The following is a 22,587-nucleotide window of genomic DNA, read 5'->3' on the forward strand; positions in this document are numbered from 1 at the left end:
GAAAGAACATTGGCCATCCACAAACAATACTTAGCCAATCAATGCACATCCTTGGGGCTGAAAACAACACGAGAAAAATGCACACTCCCTGCAAAATGAGCAAGAAGACAGCTTTAGGAGCAATGGAAGTAATGAATGCAAAAGCATCATATTTGGCCAATCCATCCACAACAACAATGCAAAAGCATTTGTAGTAGTGAGGCGATTTGGCTATGCCGAGTTACTGAAAGTGGATGGGGATCTGGTTGCTGCCCTAATTCGAGCAATAACACTGTTGGTTTAATATCTAGCCACATTAGCCCAATGCTTCAGCGCTTGCCTGTTGGAATAAAGGAATGAAGAATATGTAATTGAGCAAATAAAAGTTTCTACAAGTGGCTCAAGAAGGATTGACGTGGCATACATTCGAAGGCAGAGTGAAATTTCTTCAATCAAATAACTATGTCAACAGTGATTGCCAGTTTGCTACCTTCTGTGGGCCATAAGTGAAATTGCTAGCGAATCATTTCATGTGTTTGTAAGTTATTGGCCATTTACGCGCACTTCAGCACAATTAAATATACTCAAAAGGTTCCCTGTTATTTGCAAGTATTGATTGATGCAATTTCAAAACGTTAATCAGAATACAATAGAAGTAGAACCGATGGACCCATGTATGCGGTATGAGGCGGAGATGTAGTCGAACGAAAATGCTTGAATGAAAAACGAAATTTTAAGTCAGACACGACTCCGTAGCGCTCCAGCTCGTCTATCTATCTTTCTATCATATCATCAATCATCGAAACATATTTCTAGAGGTAATAATTTTAGAAATGACATACTAAAATCTGAAATCGATATCTCGAATAATTTCTGACTTATCGCCTTCTAAAATGCAGCCGCACGCGATTTTTTCTTAACTACATTTTTCAAATTTGCTTGGTGATTGCTCGGAACACTCAGATCGCATAAAACTCGAAAAATATTAAATTCTTAAAAATTTAAAACAATTGACAAATGTAATTCTTTTAATTCCCTAACTTCTTCCTTTTTAGTTTGTCACACTAAATGGACCCCAAAATGCCTTGGTTTTAGCGTATGTTTACTTAATATTGTTTTAAAAAAAGTTATAATCTTAATCTCAATCTCCAACGCAACGTAAAATCTGGAGACGAATATTACACCCGAAGTAAGGGAAAGAATCAAAACGATTAATACATACATATATGCATTTGTATATTTCTTATAAAATGTATTTAATTCACTTCGTCAGCAAACCAACCAACCAGGCACAAATGACCATCGAGCATTGCAAGAGATCGAACTCATGCAGAATTCCTCAAAGCAACTGCTATCAATTGCCCATTCACTTTCAATTAAATGGTTGCAACTCCAACGGAATTTCAATAGAAAGAGCTTTTATTGGTGTACACAAGAACAAACAACATATGCGGTGCGGGTGTGGGTGTGGCCGGGTAGTCGAAATAGCTTGGAGTGCACGGAGAGAGCATCAAATCATGCAATTTAATCAATTTAGAAACGTACGGCAACAAGAGCAGAAGGCACTAATAAAAGCTCCATTGAACTGGTAGTGGTAATAAAAGTTCTTGCAATCAGTTGGTTAAAATTTCGCTTACGTGCGGCATGCAACATGCGTTACGTAGTTGCTCCATTTACAACAACAGCTGCCACATGGTCTGATCACCTTGAAGAAGTGCCGTTTTTGCTTCTCCCTTTTTGTTTATACTTTTTGCAGAGTCTTACCTTCAGCTGACAAGCGTTGTTGTGCCGCCGCCTTGCCAGAGGCTTAGCGCGTCCGCTTGCAGCAGCAGTTTTGTGGAAATCGAAATGCACAACGGCGCTTTCAGTGCTCGACAGCAACGCTGTGGTGCACGCCATGAAATGGAACCGAGCGAATGAAAGCTTAGCGGATTAAAATGTTTACGTGAATTTGCAGCAGCGCCATGACATCACATGTAGGACAACGGACAATCCACTGCCGCCACGCCGGCATGCCGCGCTATTACCATGCCTCGTATTGCTGACACCGCGGCATATTGCGTTTTTTCTCAGCTCGGGTGGCTGGTGGCTGGTGGCTGGTGGCTTTATCTATTTCCAATTGAAATCACACCATTCAGAGGCAATAAAGCACCGTGGAGGACAACTCGGCAAGGAGTGGGTCAGCACGTTCGCCGTAGCAGTGAAATAGTAGTTAAGTAAGAAGCATTGCAGTGAAGGTGAAATATAAAGTAAATGCAAAGGCGAAATAAAAATAGGAATCACTTGTGGTATTTCGATCGGATTTCGATTGCTTAATTGCAATTTAATTTACTGATTGCGAACGAAATTGGCAATTATTTCTTAATATACGAGTATCTCGAGCACAGCAACTGCCATTTCTGCAATTCCTTTTCACGAGTGTGTGTGTCCACGTGATTGGCTCTGGCCTTTGAGTCAAAGTTGAAGTACCACTACTGGTAACTGCTAAGGACTCCTCCCAACTGCGCTAAACGAGCTCCTCTATGCTCACATACATCCATTCGCACATTGTCAGAAGTACAGCAGCCAGTCCAACCGAAGTAGCATCCAGCGAAGTAATAGCCTTCCGTCTATACTTCTTACAATGTTCCGTTTAGAGCGTGTGTGTGTGGGGGGATGAGGGCAAATGAACAAGTGAAAATAGCATCAGCTAATGAAAAGCATTACTCCGTTTTAATCTGCACAACTGTCATCCTTGACTGCTCCCTATGAGTCCTTAGTGTCACAGCCACAGCAGCGACTAAATGTCAAGCCATTGAACGTGCTCCGTAAATAAGTGAGCAGCCCGAACATGTGTGCGCTTGGATATGAGGGCTCCACGTAGGAGCTAATGGATGCAAGTTTTGTGTGAGCCTTGCCTTATTTGCCATTTAGATTTATTAAATTTTCTTTTATAGTTAAATAAATCAAATTATGAGCCAAAAGTTCGTGGACGACTTTACCTGTGTTCATAAAAGAGTTGGAAAATCTAAAATCGGAGAACTAAAACTCTTATGAATTTCACAAAACTTCAGGTAAGCCAGTAAACTAAAAGCATCTAAAAAACAAATTTGAATTTGTTGATCACTCAGTTCAAGTTTAAATTTGTGCAAGCGAAATTCTTGGAAAGAGAATGCATTTAAATAAATAAATTTTACACCGGTGAACAAATTATTATGATGGCGAGCCGCATTCCCGTCGGCCGCAGTAATATATAAACTCACACCGCATACACACACATGCACATCTATTTCGCTCTTTACCGCCCTTCAAAAGATATTGGTCGGGACACGAACCACCACAGGCAAGGCTTAAAATACTTATTTGGCTAATAAGCTGTTACAACAAAGAAAACTATAAATTACATAATTTATGACTTGTTGTTGGCACAGCACACGAGCTGACACACACATACCACCACACAAAGAGTGTCGGTTGCTTGAAGGCGCTGCAGCCAAGAACCGCATTGACTCGAACAAAACAACAAATTAGTTATGCTTTGTTACTTGTTTCGGGGAATTGTTGTTATTGGTGTCCTTATTTCGAAACTTTCTCTAATAATTGATATTTATTTGCATTCATGGGACCGAACATCGATGCAGCGCCGCTAACGAGAATCGGAAGTGGCGAATAGAGATCTAATCTCCTTGAACTTTCTTAATTAAATGGAAAGAGGAAGCTTGCATATCGTGTAAGAAGTCTTTTAGAACACACTTATAAAATATCACAACTGAAGATATGTTTTCCAAGTTTCTTTTGCAAATACAATTTTTTCAAAAAGCTTTTTAAAATCAGGTATGAATATTTCGTCACCTAAAATGCAAAATAACGTAACATCAATTTTCATAATATTGAAACAAATCTTGAGTTTTGATTATAAAATGGTTATATATTGGTTATTGTATCTGACAACGATTTTAAATTTTTTTATACTTTATACTTTTATATATACAAAAATACTTTGTTTGCATTTAAGGTGACGATTTTATATAAATTTTGCCTAAAAAATGAAATAAAATGTGAAGCTAAAATTTATCAAATAATTATTAAATAAACTTAATTTAATTTTAATCAAGTTGGCACTTTATATAATGTCTTGCATAGATTAGTCGCTCATTGCTAATTTAAGCTCTGTTTATTCCCCAAACGCTTCACCACATTGAACTCTGACTCCTTAACGCTAACGCATCCCCTCACATTTTTCGTGCCACATGCTCAATGCTTGTCATTGCTGCGCTACTAAATAGACCCCTGGGCCTGCTCAGCCTAGACGAACAAACTGACCCGTCACAGGAGTGTTGTCTAACGGCGGTGTGTACTTCCCTTCTACAAGAGTATGGTATATATGTATATCTAGCAACACCGGTTGCAAGTGTGTCCTTGCTACACATACCATACTTATAGCTAAATGTCCGTAATCAGAAAATCGTGTGTTTTATTCTTTCCAGACTGTGTGTTATGGTCGTTGAGCTCTTGTTTTAGTGTAAGCGTCTACACCCACATTGTGGTAAAATAATATTATGCCCGGTAATCCTTCCGCTCTCGTTGCGGTCGACGCCGGTAGGTGGATACGGGCAGCAAGGCAATGAGAGACGGGTGTGTTGGTGTGCTCGTATGTGGCATGTGGCCTGCGGCATATGTTTCTACGCACAACACTTGCTGCCAACTCGAGATATTTTCTCTTTGCAATTCCTTGGCTTTCTCGGCCCGTTGGCTGCCGCTTTGGCACTTAGCTGAAGCCTTTGTTCTTGCTCGCTCACTTGCGCACACAATACAAGCTTATTATTACATTTTGCTTTTTGCCTGCACTTAAAACATCGATTTAATTAATTTGCTCATAAATTGTGCGGAGGCTATTGTTTTCGGCACATTAAACAAATGAGAAAAATGCCGAAAGGGGCACAAAGTGTCGACTGCCACACAATACGCGTATGTATGTGTGCGTGCGATTTTTCTTAGAAACCCTGCTGCCCTTCTGGCCTTCTGCCCCACTGCCGAACTGCCTGACTGCCGCCGTGGCCTTTCATGGAAAATGTTCCTTCCAAAAGTGGCGCAGACATCGTAGCCGGAACTAGCCTGCTGCAAAAATTTCTCCTCCTAACGGATGTGAATTAGCGCTTACATATAATTTATAAAGCTCTAAATACAATGTAATCAACATGCCGCAAATTACCATTAAGCCTTTTTACTCCACACAAAGGCTGGAATAAATAGGTATGTGTGCGTGCGCGTATTCGTTTGTGTGTGCTCGTATTTGCCCGCTCGCCTGCAGCTTTACTTTGATTGTGATTAAGTTGAAAAGTTCGCGCAGACTTTTTCTCTGCCGCTTAGCAATGAGAAATGTGTTGAAATTCTTGGCTCACTGGCGAGAATTCTTAATGTTTTACACTTTTTCTTTAATTTCGCTGCAAAAGTTCATTAAAAAAAGTTTAATACTGTCAGCCGAAAATAATATCTTGAATCTCACGCTTTTTGAAAAAAGTTATTCGCTTTATTTCGTAGTTTGATCTGCGAGCAAAAAACTGTCTCCCGGCCGTCTTGCATGCGCGGTCTCCGCGGCGTGTGAGTAATGGCCGGGACAAAGGCGAGCGTCTTAAAAGCGACATATGTGGCTTTCTATTATATACTATATACATATTACATAAGTACATATATGGTTTGTCTTCCAACAGGCTTCACTTATGTTTTTGTTTACACCGCTTTTATAATGATTTTCGTTGTTTTGTGGTTTTGCACCTTGAGGACTTTGCACGGGTTTACGATGCTCGAAGTGCCTGCAGTCATCAGTGTATTATGATGAGGAAATTGAAGAAATTCAGAAAAAATATCGAAAATCTTAAAATTTAAGAATTGCCAATATTGCTAGCTTCTCGTTCACATGAAGAAACAACCCTGTCATATACCCAATCTAATATGCGAACATTTGCACCGACAGCCCGCACACAATTAGACGTTCCGCGATATCTTACGGTTGCAACTGCTATATGAAGGACCAATGTACCAGCTGATCAAATATGCATATATTTCTAAATATTTTGAATACAACCTCTTTAATTTTCCCGCGGTTTGATCTCCATATATCCATTTTGTGTATTTGGCAGCTGTTTGTATCGAACATTGGTTAGCGATTTTCACCATGGACATACATTTTTTTTGCTCAAAAAGCTTGACATTTTCTTGTTTTCTATAGTCTGCAGATTCGTTGAAAATGTAGCGTAAGCCTTTTGGAGAGTCTACTTTATGAGGAACACAAATATTTAAGTGACACTAAGCATTCTGTGGAGGTGGCGAAGTCATCGAAATCGTCTAACGACCTATTAGCCCGAAAGTCGCTTATGTCGAAACTGTCTATTCTGGCAAATTACGCTCAAAAATTGTACCGAAACCGAAAAAGCCAAACCGGTGAAGACCATCTCAGTCAAGGCTCATACCAAACGTGTAGGAAAGAGAATTAAGCGTTGGGGTGCCAGTGTTGGCTCAGCAACTGATTCTAAAGGCAGTACTAAAGACTTGTGTTGAAATACGTGAAAATGTAATTTTTGTTTGTCAGTCCGGGTCAGATTTGACACATATAGCCATAATATTTCAGTCATCCTTCCCATTTACATTACATTCACATTAAGTGGACTTACCGCCGCGCACTTCACATGTCAACACAATGTTGTCGCCCTCGAGCAGCGGGCCCACAGCACCGGCGACATCACGTCCAGAGGCATCGTAAACCATAATTTGATGTGGAGGAACTGCAGCGAATAAGACAAGAAAAGAGAGTAATGAAAACACGATGTCTACATGTGTATAAATTAAAGAACGATTTTAATCACAACGAAGCATGTGTGAGGAAGTTATATGTTCATGTTCATATATTTGTGTGCTCCAAAAGGAGTGTACACACAATAAGTATATGTGAAGAGGTGAATGTCCACGCAATTAGTGCGGACGTATTTACGTGTTTGGTCGACTTAGGCCCAGTGTGTATACGTACCAATAACCGTGAAATTAATCCTATGGTTGCGCGTGGGGGAGTTCTGGAAATCGACGCGACACCTGTATACCTGTGGGACAGAAATTAAGCAATGTAAATGGACATTTGAGTCTCGAAATAAAATGTAATATAATTAATCAATAAAGAATGTTATTTTTGGCACTTGAATGGTTTTCTCATTTACAGGAATTTAATATAATATTTGTGTGCAGAATTGTCGGTTTTTCATTTACTTACGCCTTCATCATCCAACTGAACATTCTCGACCGTCAATTTTGCAGGTTGTTGATTCGTTATGAAGTAAGCGCGAGGTCCAAACGAGTTGGTGTCCGACCAGTACAACGCCTTTTCGAACGCTCTCCCCCGGACATCGAAACTAAAAAGTAATAATAATATGTATTATAGAAATATATGTAACAATTCAAGACTTTAATTAATGACAATAAAAGCAGTATCGATTTTGATAATAATATTGAATATCGCATTTTTCGGTTTTGGGTTCAACACTACCAAGGTAAAGTTAATTTTCTGGTATTATAGTACTTCATTCTCCGCATAAATATACGTGTCATTTCTCTGTTTCAAGAGTACTGCATATGTAATTATTAACAGCATATTACTGCTCGTGAGATGTAATGTTTGCTGTACCGCAAATTTGTGTAGAAGCTTAGCTGAAAAAATTTTCCTGTAAAAAATGTAAAATATAATCCTATACACTATGTGCTTTCCACAACATTAATGCTTCCAATCAAAAATGTAGCTTCGCCAGCAACTTCGGCGTATTTTATTGCGCCCATATTGTTGCTAAAACCACTGGAGTGTGAATAATGAAAATATGTCTATCGCATTTACGAGCGCTGCTAAGTACTAACTTATTTGCAACATTTCTGAATTCATTGCCCAACCAGTACGGTCACCTAAATTATTGTCGCCGTGTGATGACGACGATTGTCCGCGGCAGCAATCCATAAATTTTGTCTGCTCTGAAATGCGCTGAAATAATGTTGTTTTGAACGCGTCGTTCTAATTTGATGTGTTATCGGCAACGCAGATGGACATTTGAAGTTTCTTCCAGCTCGGCAAGAGCTTTCAATTTTTTTATTGATTTGAGTACAGTATGTAATTTCACAAACGTATATAAATATTTCATAGTGTATATGAACTTAAGATGTCTTTCTGTGATAACATTGTATTAATTAACTTAGTATAGAACCTAAGATAGATCTAATATTTAGAGAGGTAAGGAAACAACCGAACAAATACCCAAAAGAGTGATGCACGCTGAAGAACTTGTTGAAATGGTTATTAAATATTATAAAAAAAACATGTTTCCTCTTTAATAATTTGATGTAATTTCACTCCACTCTCACCAGGTGATGCTAAGATTGCCTAGAGTCTTAAGAGGTTTCCATATCGGACCATTTTCTTTAAAGTCGAAACTATTTCTCAATGCTTGATATGCTTTCCCAGGTCTAGTAACCAAGGATACAATATTATACGTTCTCTTAGCGAGGCGCATAGCAGTAAAAAATGAAATGGCAGTACACTTGTATATTAGATGGCAGGGTGTAGAAGGCGCGTAGATGAAGGCATTGCCCTGATGGCCAAGTAGCTGCATTCAATGGAAATAATTTGTGGACGATATTACTCACTTTACATTTACTAAAAGTGTGTTTTTGCTGGCGCTGGGTAATTGCAGCAAGTATCCGATAAGTAAGCGCCCACAAGAAAGCAGCAACACGAGCGAAAAGTTGAAAAACAGAATTTGTCGGGGAACAGCAAGCATTTGCTGAAAATATTTCCTCCGAATTTTTTCGAGTTGCTCGCCATATTTTGCACCACCATACACACCCAGAAGAAGATTGAAAATAAAAGAATGTAAGGAAGGGAAAAGTGAAAATGTGAAAGAATTATGTGCAGAAATACGCAGCTGAAGGAAAAGTTAGCCTAGTAAATTTTAAGAATTTGCTCGGGTGTGAAATTCACCATAGACGCTGTAAAAATATTAATTTTTGCCTGCGCCTGCGAAGGAAACTGTACAAATGAGCCCCGCTGCTGTTGGTTTGTGAGCACCATGGACGGCAGCGGGCCGTTGTAATCGTCACTTCTCCGTCTCATCACCAGCTGTTTGCAGCTATTCCGTTATAGTATTATATAAGCATTTATTTTTCTTGTTCGTGTATACATTAGTAGTGTTGATAAGAAACATTAATGAGGGTATGATGGTAATAATCTCACTTCAATACACAGCAGATACAAATTTGTTGCATTTATTCTTTTATTCGTGCTCATTCGGCATACTGCTTGTTATTTCTATTAGTCTGGCAACTATCCCAGCAAACACAAAATTAGTCACCGACTCGAAAATAGTACGATATTTAAGCTTTTTCTCTAGCCTCTAATGTCGGCGGGGAACTCGAGTAAAAATAGGAGACCATTGTGTCCTTAACTAAAAAAATATCAAAATTGGGGAAAGAAGGATTGTCTGATTTCTTTTATTTTGATGACCAATGTTATTTTTCATCAGGACAGTGTCTACGTGAATTCTAAGATCGGTTTTAATGTGCTTTCGACTAGAAATGAGCTTAAGAAGTACACTAATAAAGATTCTAGGAATCATTGTCAATTGAAAGGTTTAGGTCAGAGATAAGTAAGGCCATCAACATTGGTGGTATAATATATCCTCTCCAGCACCATCATTTTGTAACTTTGGTGCTAATTTTAAATTACAAAAAATTTGTCTGTGATATTATGCGATTAAATATACAAAAATCCGTTGCCTCTTGTCATCAGATTTTTTGCTTATTTTTTTAATTTTGAGCATAAAATTTTTTGAGTCGCTGCGCTTGTCTAGTTGTTTCATTGTCATTCTTAGTGCGCGTGTTTAGCTAGTATGCGTTCCGCTGCTTCACTCTGCGGTGGGTCACTTGTTCGCCTCTGTGCTTTCGTCGCTTTCAACCGCCGACTGCTCTAGCTGCCGCTGCGGCCGCGTCAACGACTGCCTTATTAGCATTGTCAACACAATTGTCCTCTTCAATGTTTCGCCTTTGTGCTTATGCTCCAGCGCTGCATATACTCGCACCTTCGTCCATCCATTCGCACGACTGTGTGGTTTCAATGCGTCCTTAGCCGTCGCCATCGCTGCGCGCTGCGCTCTGACGTTCGTTCGCGCTCCGCTATTGTTTGCGCCTTTAAGTGGTTTTTTATCATTTCACCGCTGACACAATTTATATCCTTTGCTCATATTTCTTCTGCTTATCACGCCGAGGATGTCGTTATTTGTGTGAATTTATATCTACACACACACTCCGTGTGTATGTGTGTGCGCGTGTATTTGAGTCGGCGAAGACGTTGCGTTTGCGTTTGCGTTTCGGTGTGATTGCCGGTGTCGCCATTTTCATACTTTTTGTGAGATTTTCGCTCCGTAATTTTTAGTCTTTCGCGAGCGCTTCAGCCACCGCATCTGCTTTGTTATGTATGCACTTTAAATACGTCAACGCTTTTAATGCTTTTCTCTTTATCGTCTTGTTTCCTGTGGTTGGTGTTTTTTTTTTTTGTGGGAAAGAATCACATATTGTCTTCTCCATCTTTGGGGATTTTCTCAGCAGTTACTAGACTTTTAATGGGGCTTTCTGCACTGCTCTGTCCTTTGTGATCAAGGAAGTGGAAGTTAAGTTGCGTTTAAGTGATAAATTTATACAATTATCCGGCGTATTCTCCATCGCTCTGCGACTATATGCACGCGTACGGGTAAGGAATCATTTGTAAGACGCTGTACGTTTATGATGATTGCAAGATAAATGCGTCGCGACATCTTTAAATGGCTTCATAGCTACCGTCGGCATACTCGTATTTCGTAAATTGGGCGTAAAGGCAAAGGAAAACTTGAATGTTTGCTATGCTTTAATATTGAATTGACATATAATTTGTATAAGATTATGCGCTTGCAGCTGAGATATTTATAAATATAGATGCATATTCTATTTTGTATTTGCTCCCAAGGAAATTTCAATATAATTTCAAAATATTATCTAACCGACATTCCGATGAATAGGATGACTTTATAAATATCAAACTATTCTTATAGCATTTTACAATAATAAAAGCAGCTTACAGCTCGATTATCCTCTTTAAAATAATAAAATAATCAATGAGCGCCGAGTGCGGGGCGTATACGTAACCACAGCAAACATCAAAAGTTCAAACTTAATGCGCGAAATGGCCCTTAAAAGCATAAGCAAATTATGTTAAATTTTAAAATAGTAAAGAAGTTCGGTTTTGTAAAGGCGCAACGGTCATGGCAAAACGAATACCGTTTTTGTGTGCAATTGAATATATTTAGAAAAGTTTTAAAGTTTCAAATTTCCTTCGGGTATTCATGTGTATTGCACCCAGGCGTACAATAGAGTAGGCAAGAAACTTTAAAAGCCGAGCACATATACATATGCACAGACGTATGTGCGGATACGAGCATTTGAGGTAAGTGGAGAAGGACGAAATATCGTGGAGAGCACCGAACCACGAGGAAAACAGAGCGAAAACGATACTGGAACTGACACAACGCTTCTGTTTAGAATTCGCTTAGCAAAAACTGTACATATTTGCTTAGTTAATATAAACACGTAAGTTGACGTACATACCTACATACATACATATATAGAAACACTTTGCACGTCACTCCTTCCATTTCTCGAGCAAATGGCCCAGTGGAACTTCACTCAAAAGCGGAAAAATTACAAAAAAAAAAAACAAAAAACGCAGACAACAACTACAACAAAAGCAATATGCGTTATTTTTCCATTTTTATTTTCACTTCCTTGGCGACTTTCTTTTGTGCGCCCTTTCCATGTGCCTTTAGGTGTGCGCTTGTGTGCGTGCTTTCGCCTTGAAGCGTATTCTTTGTTTGTTGAGTTTTCAAACAATTAGTTGAGTTTTATTTATTTTGCGTTAATTGGAAGTGCTTTATCTTGCGCTTGAATGCATGGGTTAAATTTCGCGTAACTTTCAAAAGCACAAACAACATTTGGAGTGTGGAAATTTAATGGCGAAAAGGGATTTGGCGGCAAACTTTATGAGCGCTGGGAAATATAATAAAATAACGGCAAAATAGTAGTGCGATATTTGGCCTCTAGAAAATATAAACAACTTAACACTTTAACCGGAAATCTCAGCGAAAATTACGAAAATTTAATTTTCAGCTTAAAGCGAATTTGTAATCAAATTTCTGCACACTACGTATGCTGGGTAAAATATCAGCAAAAGTGTTTGTGTATTGAATAATATACATATAGCAACAACAATTTGCTGTTTTCGCGATTGCTAGCTGTTTGATAGGGAATTTCTATATTTTTAAGGCAAATTTTGAACTTGTGAAGTTGTCTGTACAAAAGTAATTATTATTGTAAATTGTATTATATATTTTCCAAGGGAGCAATTTTTATCATAAAATTGCGAAAAGTTCAATATTCGGTCAATATACCCCAAATATCGACATGAAAACAACAAAATTTTTTAACGAGACTTGTAAACTGTCGGCTAAACTGAGCCAATTCATCAGAAATTGCTGCAATAAAAAGTTGCCAAATCAATTTTGTCGAAATAGTCGCTTTTATGGCGAAATTCACAACTATTCTCACACAAACACCCCGACCTTGTATGGCTAATGTGTTCAATACAATCAACGGTCAGGAAACCCTTTTCACACGTGACAATTTTACCAAATCACTCGGGCAATGGCACATCTTCCGAATAGTTTCATAAAGGTAAGGCATTCCAACAAAGGTCGCAATTCAATACACAATTGCTTGACAAAGTAGAAAAAGCAAGAAAATGGTGGACGCAGCAAATGAATGGATATATCGGTAAAACAGTCAAAAGGCGTGAAGTCGAGGAAATAAAAGCAGGCCGTACCAAATGGCAATCTGAAAAGTGCGGAACGAACATTTCGCACACATTCGAATATGTTTCGAAAATGAAATAATATTTTCATACACTTTTATTGTCTATTATGTACGCTCCTAACGAGGCGACAGCGTGAATTTATGATGCTGCGCGTGCAATAGCAGAAAGCCTTCAACAGCACACATCCCCGCAAGAGTCCCGTAGGTGCGCACGAAAGTGCGCAATCGTGCCGTTTAATCCCAGTGCAAATCGAAAAAATGGCATTCTAGCTGGCGTTGAACCAGAAAGAATATCCGATTGCCGCCTGAATAATTTTGCGACAATATGTGCCAAAGTGTTGACAGCACACACACGCGCAAACAAGTGCCACGCACGTACACACACACACACTCACGAGTGCGGGGGAAACAAGGTAATATTCAAATATGGCCAAAAAGAGTGGCTGTTGTTGACTTCAATTATACACCTTTCACTCAAATCACACTTACTCACACATGCACTTTGGAAGGTGGAAAAATTGGCAACCTGCAAAATACCAAATTTATTTTTTATAAGTTGCACACATATCTACGCACGCCTTGTACTATGTATGGTGGTGTGTAGTTAGACGGGGACATAAATAATAAAAAAGGGTTGACATTCAACTCCCGAAAATATTGCTAGCAATGCAAGGTGCTGCAGTGTACTGGATTAAGCGGAGCCTAAATGGTGTACAAGCGAATTTTTGCTGATCGAAAGGTGAAAGCAACAACAGGAAAATATTTCACAGCAATATGATATGTCACCAGTGGCAGCTGAAATGAAATTATTAAACAGCTAGGCCTTTAGGAAATTTTTGGAAATAGGAAACAAGTGTCTTTCGGATGTTTTAAATTATTTGTCAAACCTCGCTCATAGCTGCTGGCTAGATTAGATTTTAGAAACTAGCATAAAGGAATTCGAATATTGTCTTCTTATACATCTGCTTGCGACATTTGTGAAACTTATGATACTCGAAGGACATGTTGAAACTTCGAATCACTTTGAGTTGATTTATAATTGCATTTATGCAAAAAAGTGATTTTGAAATATTGCAAATCTTTATGGTCAATTTATCTTTCTAAATTTAAGAGAAAAATTCGACAAACACTTTTTACTATTTCGAAATCAGGAATTAATTATACATGCGAATTCAGTCTATCATTAAACTGGTTTACTTTAAGTTATAGTCTATACATCCTTCCTTCTATTTTGAATTTCGATTCTGCCTTTCCCTTGCATTAAAAAAAAATCGTTTAATATAAAGTTTTTATTACAAAAACACGAAATTCAAACTATTTCCGAAATTTCAGATTTATTTTTATCTATTCATCTATAAATACAATTATTTTCTCGCAGGGAGGTTGTTATTCCTTAGCATGCTTAAGGTTCATCATATCGAATATCAGAAAAGTTAAAAGGCAGATAGTTTAATGTCAAGAATTAGTCGACGATTACTTGCGAGCATGCAAACTGTAAAACTTTCCTGCCAGCAAAAATGCAACTCTGACTTTATATGTGTGAGTACATACATATGTAGTTGCATACAGACCATAATTCAGTAAAAAACATTCCACACTTAGTCGTATTTTTTTTCCATGTCAAGATTTCACATAAAATTCATGCAACAAATAATGAAGTTTTGTCTTGTAGTTAGCCATTCTACAGTTAGATAGTATCTCTTTCTATTTGGTGACAAATTATCACTTATCTAAGTGCCGGTGCGCTATGTGGGGAATTAACTGAAGAAAGATTCAAGGGGCTTGTATCCGCATGTGTTACCTCCAGATGTTGATGATTTCAGTATCTGGGAACTTTAAACAAACCCACCGTGGCTTGTTGTCGTTTGTTTGGCAACACCCCATCCCACAATTTATATAACCTCAAAGTTAATTCCCGGCATTGCGATTGTGCAGAGAATATCACCGAAAAGAGCAGCGAAATTAGAATCAAACACCAACCTTTTAACGAATAAAAAATACTCTACAAAAATAGTCAATGTAAATATACAGAAAGAAATTGCTGCTATCAAAAAATTAGCAATTCAGATCACACAGCCAACGAGCCTGCCCCAACCCACGGCGTGTTAACACAAACGCCCAACTTACACAAATAATCAACCGCATGTTGTTCAGGTGCGGACTCGTGCCGGGACCTGTTGTTGGCGAAAAAATGAACGAAACGTGTTTTATCTGCATTCGGGTGTAACGAAAGTGCTACGGCCACGGCAGCTGGAGCTGGAGCTGGAGCTGGCTACTTACAAGCCTATCTGTGTGAGCGCACTTAGCCATCCACAAACACACACATATTATATGGGCTATATATAACAGCTGCCATGGCGTTGCGAAGAAACAGACAAGTAAACAGAAGCATAAACAAACGCAATCAAGGAGACGTGCGATAAGCAAGTGAGAACGCCATACTCTAGTGCCACGAGCGCGTGTGCGGCTGAGTCGGCTGGAAGTGTTGATAAAGGTGCGGATTAGTGCGTTAGTAACCACACACACACACTCTGTGAATACCTAGAAGAAATATAAATGAATGGTGAAACGTAAAACTATATGCGTAAAGAGCGATTTACGAGGAGTGCCAGGCACTTGCCAAATATTTGGCACCTGGGCATGCTTGGCAGGCCGCTTGAATTCGTTACGATGTGTTTACGCCTTGAGTTATGCTCGCAACTGCGGCGCCAGCGGTGACCAATGGGTGATTTAGGTACTTTAACGAATTTAAAAAATATTTTGAGTTTAGAGAGCACTTGAGTAATGTTGCTAAATGGCTTACAGCTCAGTATTCCTTGGAAATCAGTCTAATGGATGTCGAATAGCAAGTTTCAGTTATTGAAATTCACCGCGGTACGAGGAAAACACCTTTTCATCTGACTTATGGCAACAGTGTTTGAACATAAGTACCCGAGAGTTGAATACAAAAACTAACTGAGAGAATAACGGGTAGCAGGACTCAAGACTTTCGCTTCTTAACAATATGATCTCAATTAAGTATTTATATATGATATTCATTGGTACTGATTTATCTTTCTATTAAGGATAACTATCAAGGTCCTGCTTTGGTAATTTCGATGAGTCATCAACTTCTTCAATTTTTGGCGAAAACAACGCTTGCGCAGTTATAGCCGAGTTTACAACAGCGCCCCATTCGTCTTCCTTTACGCTGCTTGGCGGCAATTGGAGATTCCAAGCAAAGCCAGGTTTTTTTTCCACTGGTCTAAGGGAGTGGAGGTCTTCCTTTTCCTCTGCTTCTCATGGAGGGTACTGCATCGAAAACTATCAGAACTATAGTTCATTAAGACGACATAACCTATCCAGCTGTCCTTTAATTAGCTGTACTATGTATGACTATGTCAATTGCTCATCGTTCCATCGACTACGCTATTTCCTTTTGCCATTGCGCAAAGGACTACAAATATTCCGAAAAACCTTTCTCTCGAAAACTCTTATCAATGCCTCTTCGCCAATAGCAGGACGGGAATAATGAGTGACTTATTGAGTTTGGTTTTTGTTCGTTGAGAGACTTCACTTCTCAATTGCCTACTCAGTCCGAAGCAGCGTCTGTTGACAAGAGTTATTCTGCGTTGGATTTCGAGGCTGAGGTTGTTGTTGGTGTTAATGATGGTTCCAAGATTAACAAAATTATCTACAACTTCGAAGTTATGACTGCCAGCAGTGACGTCGGAGCCAAGGCGCGTGTGCGACGACTGCTCATTTGATGATAAAAGATATTTCGTCTTACCCTGGTTCACTACCTGGCCCATTTGCTTCGCTCCCTTATCCAGTCTGGAGAAAGCAGAACTAACTGCGCGGTTGCTATGGCCAATGATACTGATGTCATCGGCCATCCGAATTATTTTCTCCAGCAGCAGATTGAAGAAGTCGCATGTTAGGGAGTCGCCATGTCTGAAACTGCGTTTGGTGTTGAGCGGCTCGGAGAGCTCCTTCCCAATCGATTAGTCATCAACACTATTGAAGTATGTGTCCTTTAATATAATATACTCTTAATTGTTTTTTGAAAATGGCCACTAAATTTGAACTTGATAAAAGCATAAGTATGACATACACAGTGAATTTCTAATCAAGCGGATTAGAAGTAAAAGAGACAAATATTTTAAGCCTACAAGTAGTAATCTAAAATACCTGAAAAATTATGTAGTTTGGAGAAAAATAAATAAAAGGCTTACTGTTTCAGCTAAAAGACTGATCTGCCAAGATGATTTGTGCATCCACACACTTTTTGCAACCACAAATTGGGTTATCTGGTTACCTCAAACACTCAAACACGGGGCAAGTAGAAACTTTGATTAGAAAAGTTGTTACTTTTGGAATTTTGGTGGCACTGCAACTGCTGCAATATTGCTGTTATTTGCTGTTGTTTGCTGCTTACTAATTCCCAGTTAATCCGAGAGTGACAACACCAAGCTGCTTTTAACTCATTTCTGCTAAAGCACTCGCTCGTAACATTGCCACAAACGGCAGAGCACCCACCTACAGCTGAACACTTGCCGCCGCTCGGCAGTCTGCAGCGAGAGCGGACGGACGGGATGGCAATCCGTGGTTTGTGTAATGCAAATGTGCTGTTCACTTAGTTTATTTATTTATTTGCATTGGCAATACTCTCTATCTTCGCCACCCGTGCGCTCATCGAACTGCAATTTTTTCTAGTGAAATTGCATTTTGCAGAATTATTGAAGTGTACAGTTAAATTAGCAATAAGTGGCTTCCGAAATCGACTATTTCCACCTCTCTGGTTTGCCTACGCCATTCACCAGGTGTTCTGTTAGCATTTGCTTACTAGTTCAAATAGTTTTAGTATGCATTTGGGATCACATATGGGATTAGGATCAGGATGCTAATTATGCGCACGTCGTAATAGGTTTAATAAGCACATCAATACGTACTTCCGATGAGTAAAGTTTTAACTACAGGGTTTATCCGGAAAGTAATTGGACTGAGTCGATTTAAAAAAATTATTAAAGCAATCGTTGCAATTCTTTAAAAACTTTCAAAATAGGCTCCTTTTGCGTCAATGCAGCGCTGACAGCGCGATTTCTAAGCATTGAAGGCGTCACGGAAGACATTCTCCGGAATAGCCTTGTCGTCTCAAAATGCTTGCCTTTTATCGGCCTTTGTCTCGGATCATACTCAAAGATCCATGACTCCATGAAACACAGGTTTTGATAAATTTAACATCTCGGCAATTAAATGAATACGTAGTCGACGGTCTGAGTTCAAAACTTTACGCACACCAGCAGGTCTCCCAGTACGGTCTTCTTCAGCCACTCTGTCCGGTCCTCCAAAAAGGCCTGGTGTCACCGAACACACCACTTCTTGCTCAAGTAACATCTGGGAAAGCCTGTATGATCATATCAAACTTTTCTGTCGCAGATTTACAGAGTTTCATACAGAATTTATTCGAGTACCTCTACTCTTACGCTGCATTTTTGGCTTGCACCACTCACAGAAAGACGTCGCCCGAAAATGTTTGTCCTGACTTTCCGGGTCCGCGAAGACAACTGACCATCCGCTCGTTTGTCAGCTAGAAACATCTTCTACCAGTCGGTGTGCGCACGCTCCGAAGTACAGTCGCGGCGGAAGAAAATCAGTCCTATTACTTTTCGAACCAACCCTGTATGATAGTAAATGATCTCTCTATTACTCCACGAAAAGTGATAAACTACAAATATTTTTCCATCTTCAAGACTCAAACTCTCCCCGACCTGCAAGAATTGCGAAAGAAAGCATAGAGCAACGTTGATTGACACAACGTTGATATACACACTTCTTCAGAACAGAAGCATATGTACAACGTGTTGACCTTAAAGAATTTATTTAAAGCACGACGAAAATAAAATGAAACGTTCAAAATACAAAGCTTTAACAAAGAATCTCAGAGCATACACCGGTTTTCACCGTTTAACGAGGCGAAAGAGGAATAGTTGTTTCACATGTTTTCAAAGTATTGAGGCGCTGTCTGACATATATTTGAGTAATGGTTCGCATATAATAAAATAAAGAAAGGAAAAATATATAAAATAACACAGGCACACGTACGCGGAGCGGCACACGATGGCAGCGGTTGATGCCTCGAAAATCAATTAACCTTGATTGTTGTACGTGTTCCGACGGTCGTTATGCAGAAGGCCTGGGGCCATGGCCACCCGAAAATCTTCGTTATGCACATATATACGAAAGCAGCGCACGCACAAGTGCCGAAAGTGTGAGCGAAGGAGTATGCCCACAGGTGGCAGCATTGTGCAGATTGGCGCAGACTGCTAAATATTCACACATATACACGAATATATTGGTGTTGTTTTTATTTTATTGTCGATTTTCTTCTCTCCAGTGCGGTTGCTTTTTTCGCCTCTCTTGTTGCTTTCGCTGGCTTTTTGTGCTGCAGCCTTTAAACTGGTGACGCTTTCCTCAGTAAATAAATGATTTTCAGCTTTTTGGGACTTGCTTTGTGCTTACATACGAGTATAAACTTTTTTATTGTTTTGCACACAGGTGCGTTGTTTTTCGCATTTTTGGCTTTCTTCGAAAAGCTTTTGTGTTTTTTTGCTTTTCTGTGCGGCGAATTTTCTTCGGCGGCATTGCCACGGACATTGCCGATGTTGATGGGATTATTGAAAAAACGACAGGTTTCAATATTGGACGTGACAGTTGGCTTAGTTGGGACTTTCGCCGATTTTAGGTCGGCAGTCTGGCAACACACCTACATGCGCACGACCCATGCAAGTGCTTGCTTTGGTATGCCTTTCCTTCTTCGCAGCGATTTCTTTCTTTCACAGTCCCGTGATGCTGCAATTAGTATGCACGTGAAGACATTTTGTTGCAGATTAAGTGGAACAAATATTATTTTATTTCTTTATTCTAGGATTTGTTTAACCGCATTCTCTGATTTCTTGTATAACAAGCCGGTATTTGGAGGCTTTAGCTGTGGCCGTTAAGAAACAATCAACAGCGAATCAACATTTTCAAATTAAAGACGATATTAAAAACAGCAGAAGGACAGATCGGTTGGTCCACCAAGGCATTAAAGTCAGTTTGCCTGCCTTTCTGGCTTTGCAGCAGCATTTCTTTGTTAAATCTTGGACAAGGCTAATGGGTATTTAATTTGTATTTAGCTTTGCATATCGTAAGTTCTGTATGCGCGCAGGAAAATGTACCCCAGTTTTGGCTCCAGAAATAACCGATAAGGCGTACAATAAATAAACACATAAAAGAAAAGAGGAAAGCATCAACAAAAGCGAACTTAGCAGTGAAAGGAGCATTAGTGGCCTGCCAGACATTTCGCCGGCCGCTCAGTCACTGGTGGGAGGCAAACGACCTTTCAAGTGGCGCATAAAAAACTGAATTGACCCATAAATGATAAGCATCGCCTTAAATCAAATAGACCGCCCCATTCGCTTGCCACCACGCACACACACACCTGTCACGCACGCATTTTCCAGCGCATTTTGTAAACACGCTCGCCGCCGGCCATTCGGCGTCGCAGCCCTCACACACAAGCTTGCTGCCTTCCCATTTCCGTTGCACTTTAGTAGCCCTACAATTTAGACTCGTTTCGAGCTACAAATACTCGCGTCGTCTTATAGTCGCACAAACACCTTTTTGAAATTTCATTGCCTTCTTATATAAATATACATATACATATGTATGTGTATATGTTTGTGTTTGTGTGAGTTGGCAGTTTGTAAACGCAAATGTTGTCAAAACTGCAGAGCCCAAAGTGGCAACACAAAAGTACAGACGAAATCATTTAAGTGGCAGGTAGCACGCGAAGATAGCATCGCGTGCAATACAGCCCTAATTACTTACTTGTCGCAATGCTCTGGCAGCGCTGCGCCGCCCGTGACGTCGAAGTCGGCGGCAAGACGTAGAAGGCGGTGTTCAAGTGCTTCGAGCAACTGAAGTAGCTGGTGTGAAACGGTTTACATCTTAAATTTAACAAGCTTTAATTTCCACCTACTTTGCAACTGTGTCTCGTTTACATTGCACATCTTTTGTGCCGCAATCAGTGATTAACCGTAAATATAGGGTAGCTATCTTTTAAATGGTACGTGTTTTGATGTGTAAAGGTGTCGAAATCAAAGCGTAAAATAAAAGGGAATTCCAATTGGATTGGTTTTACATCGATATAGGCGAAAATTTTGTTCGCGTTTGCTTTTGATTTTTATAATTGAAGCTTTCATTACCTTTTTAAACATCACTAAACCAATCGAAAGCAGACTTGAACGATTAACAACACGGAATAAGAAGCTGGATGAACAAATATTTTATAGTTTTGTGGGTCACAAATACTTTCTCGTATACAAAAATAAGTAAAAACGTTAACTTCATCAACATTGAATAAAATAATAAAATAAAACATAATATTTTATAATTATTTATCTGTAAATTTGAATGGTATATGCTATAGTTGTCCAGTTCCGACAAATAGGCAACTTCTTGGAAGGAAGAGAGAGGAAGAGTGCAAGACTTCAGGCGACTGACGGCTTATACTAGCGTTTCCTTCTGGATGTTTATGGTGCAAATATCGATAACAATATTTTTTTAAATTAGTCAACACTGCTTGATTTCGTTAAACAAAATAACGTATCATCACTCATGTAAAAATAACAGAGTATTTTTATACTCTCGCAACAAAGTTGCTAAGGAGAGTATAATAGTTTTGTTCACATAACGGTTGTTTGTAAGTCCTAAAACTAAAAGAGTCAGATATAGGGTTATATATACCAAAGTGATCAGGGTGACGAGTAGAGTTGAAATCCGGATGTCTGTCTGTCCGTCCGTCCGTCTGTCCGTCCGTCCATCTGTCCGTCCGTCGGTCCATCCGTCCGTCCGTGCAAGCTGTAACTTGAGTAAAAATTGAGATATCATGATGAAACTTGGTACACGTATTTCTTGGCTCCATAAGAAGGTTAAGTTCGAAGATGGGCAAAATCGGCCCACTGCCACGCCCACAAAATGTCGAAAACCGAAAACCTATAAAGTGTCATAACTAAGCCATAAATAAAGATATTAAAGCGAAATTTGGCACAAAGGATTGCATTAGTGAGTGGCATATTTGGACGTAATTTTTTTGGAAAAGTGGGCGTGGGTCCGCACCCTACTAAGTTTTTTGTACATATCTCGGAAACTACTATAGCTATGTCAAGCAAACTCTATAGAGTCGTTTCCTTCAGGCATTTCCATATACAGTTCAAAAATGGAGGAAATCGGATAATAACCACGCCCACCTCCCATACAAAGGTTATGTTGAAAATCACTAAAAGTGCGTTAACCGACTAACAAAAAACGTCAGAAACACTAATTTTTACTGAAGAAATGGCAGAAGGACGCTGCACCCAAGCTTTTTTTAAAAATTGAAAATGGGCGTGGCGTCGCCCACTACTTTACCGATTTCAGTGAAATTCGGTATATAATATTTTCTTAACACCCTGATGACATGTACGAAATATGGGTGAAATCGGTTCACAACCACACCTTCTTCCAATATAACGCTATTTTGAATTCCATCTGATGCATTCTCTGTATAATATATAAGTACATTAGGAAATGAAAATACAATTCAATACTCAAAGTACACAAATTGATCTAATCTAATTAATTTAAGAGCAAAATAAAAAATATGTATATTATTATCACTTTATCATGCGAGAGTATAAAATG

The 22,587-nt window shown here is 39.3% G+C and overlaps 1 protein-coding gene across 2 annotated transcripts in view; it reads right to left on the reverse strand.

The window, feature by feature from the left end:
* The window catches only part of LOC126767716 (uncharacterized), a 209,408-nt gene that overhangs the window by 60,244 nt on the left and 126,577 nt on the right, over positions 1-22,587 (reverse strand). For both annotated transcript variants that reach the window (XM_050485263.1, XM_050485262.1), the window contains 3 exons: positions 7,220-7,358; positions 6,983-7,052; positions 6,630-6,740 (listed from right to left, as the gene is read on the reverse strand). In XM_050485263.1, the coding sequence (XP_050341220.1) occupies positions 6,630-6,740; positions 6,983-7,052; positions 7,220-7,358 (320 nt within the window). The remainder of the gene's footprint in view (positions 1-6,629; positions 6,741-6,982; positions 7,053-7,219; positions 7,359-22,587) is intronic.

This window comes from Bactrocera neohumeralis, chromosome 2, assembly GCF_024586455.1.
Source record: "Bactrocera neohumeralis isolate Rockhampton chromosome 2, APGP_CSIRO_Bneo_wtdbg2-racon-allhic-juicebox.fasta_v2, whole genome shotgun sequence".
Lineage (NCBI taxonomy): Eukaryota > Metazoa > Arthropoda > Insecta > Diptera > Tephritidae > Bactrocera > Bactrocera neohumeralis.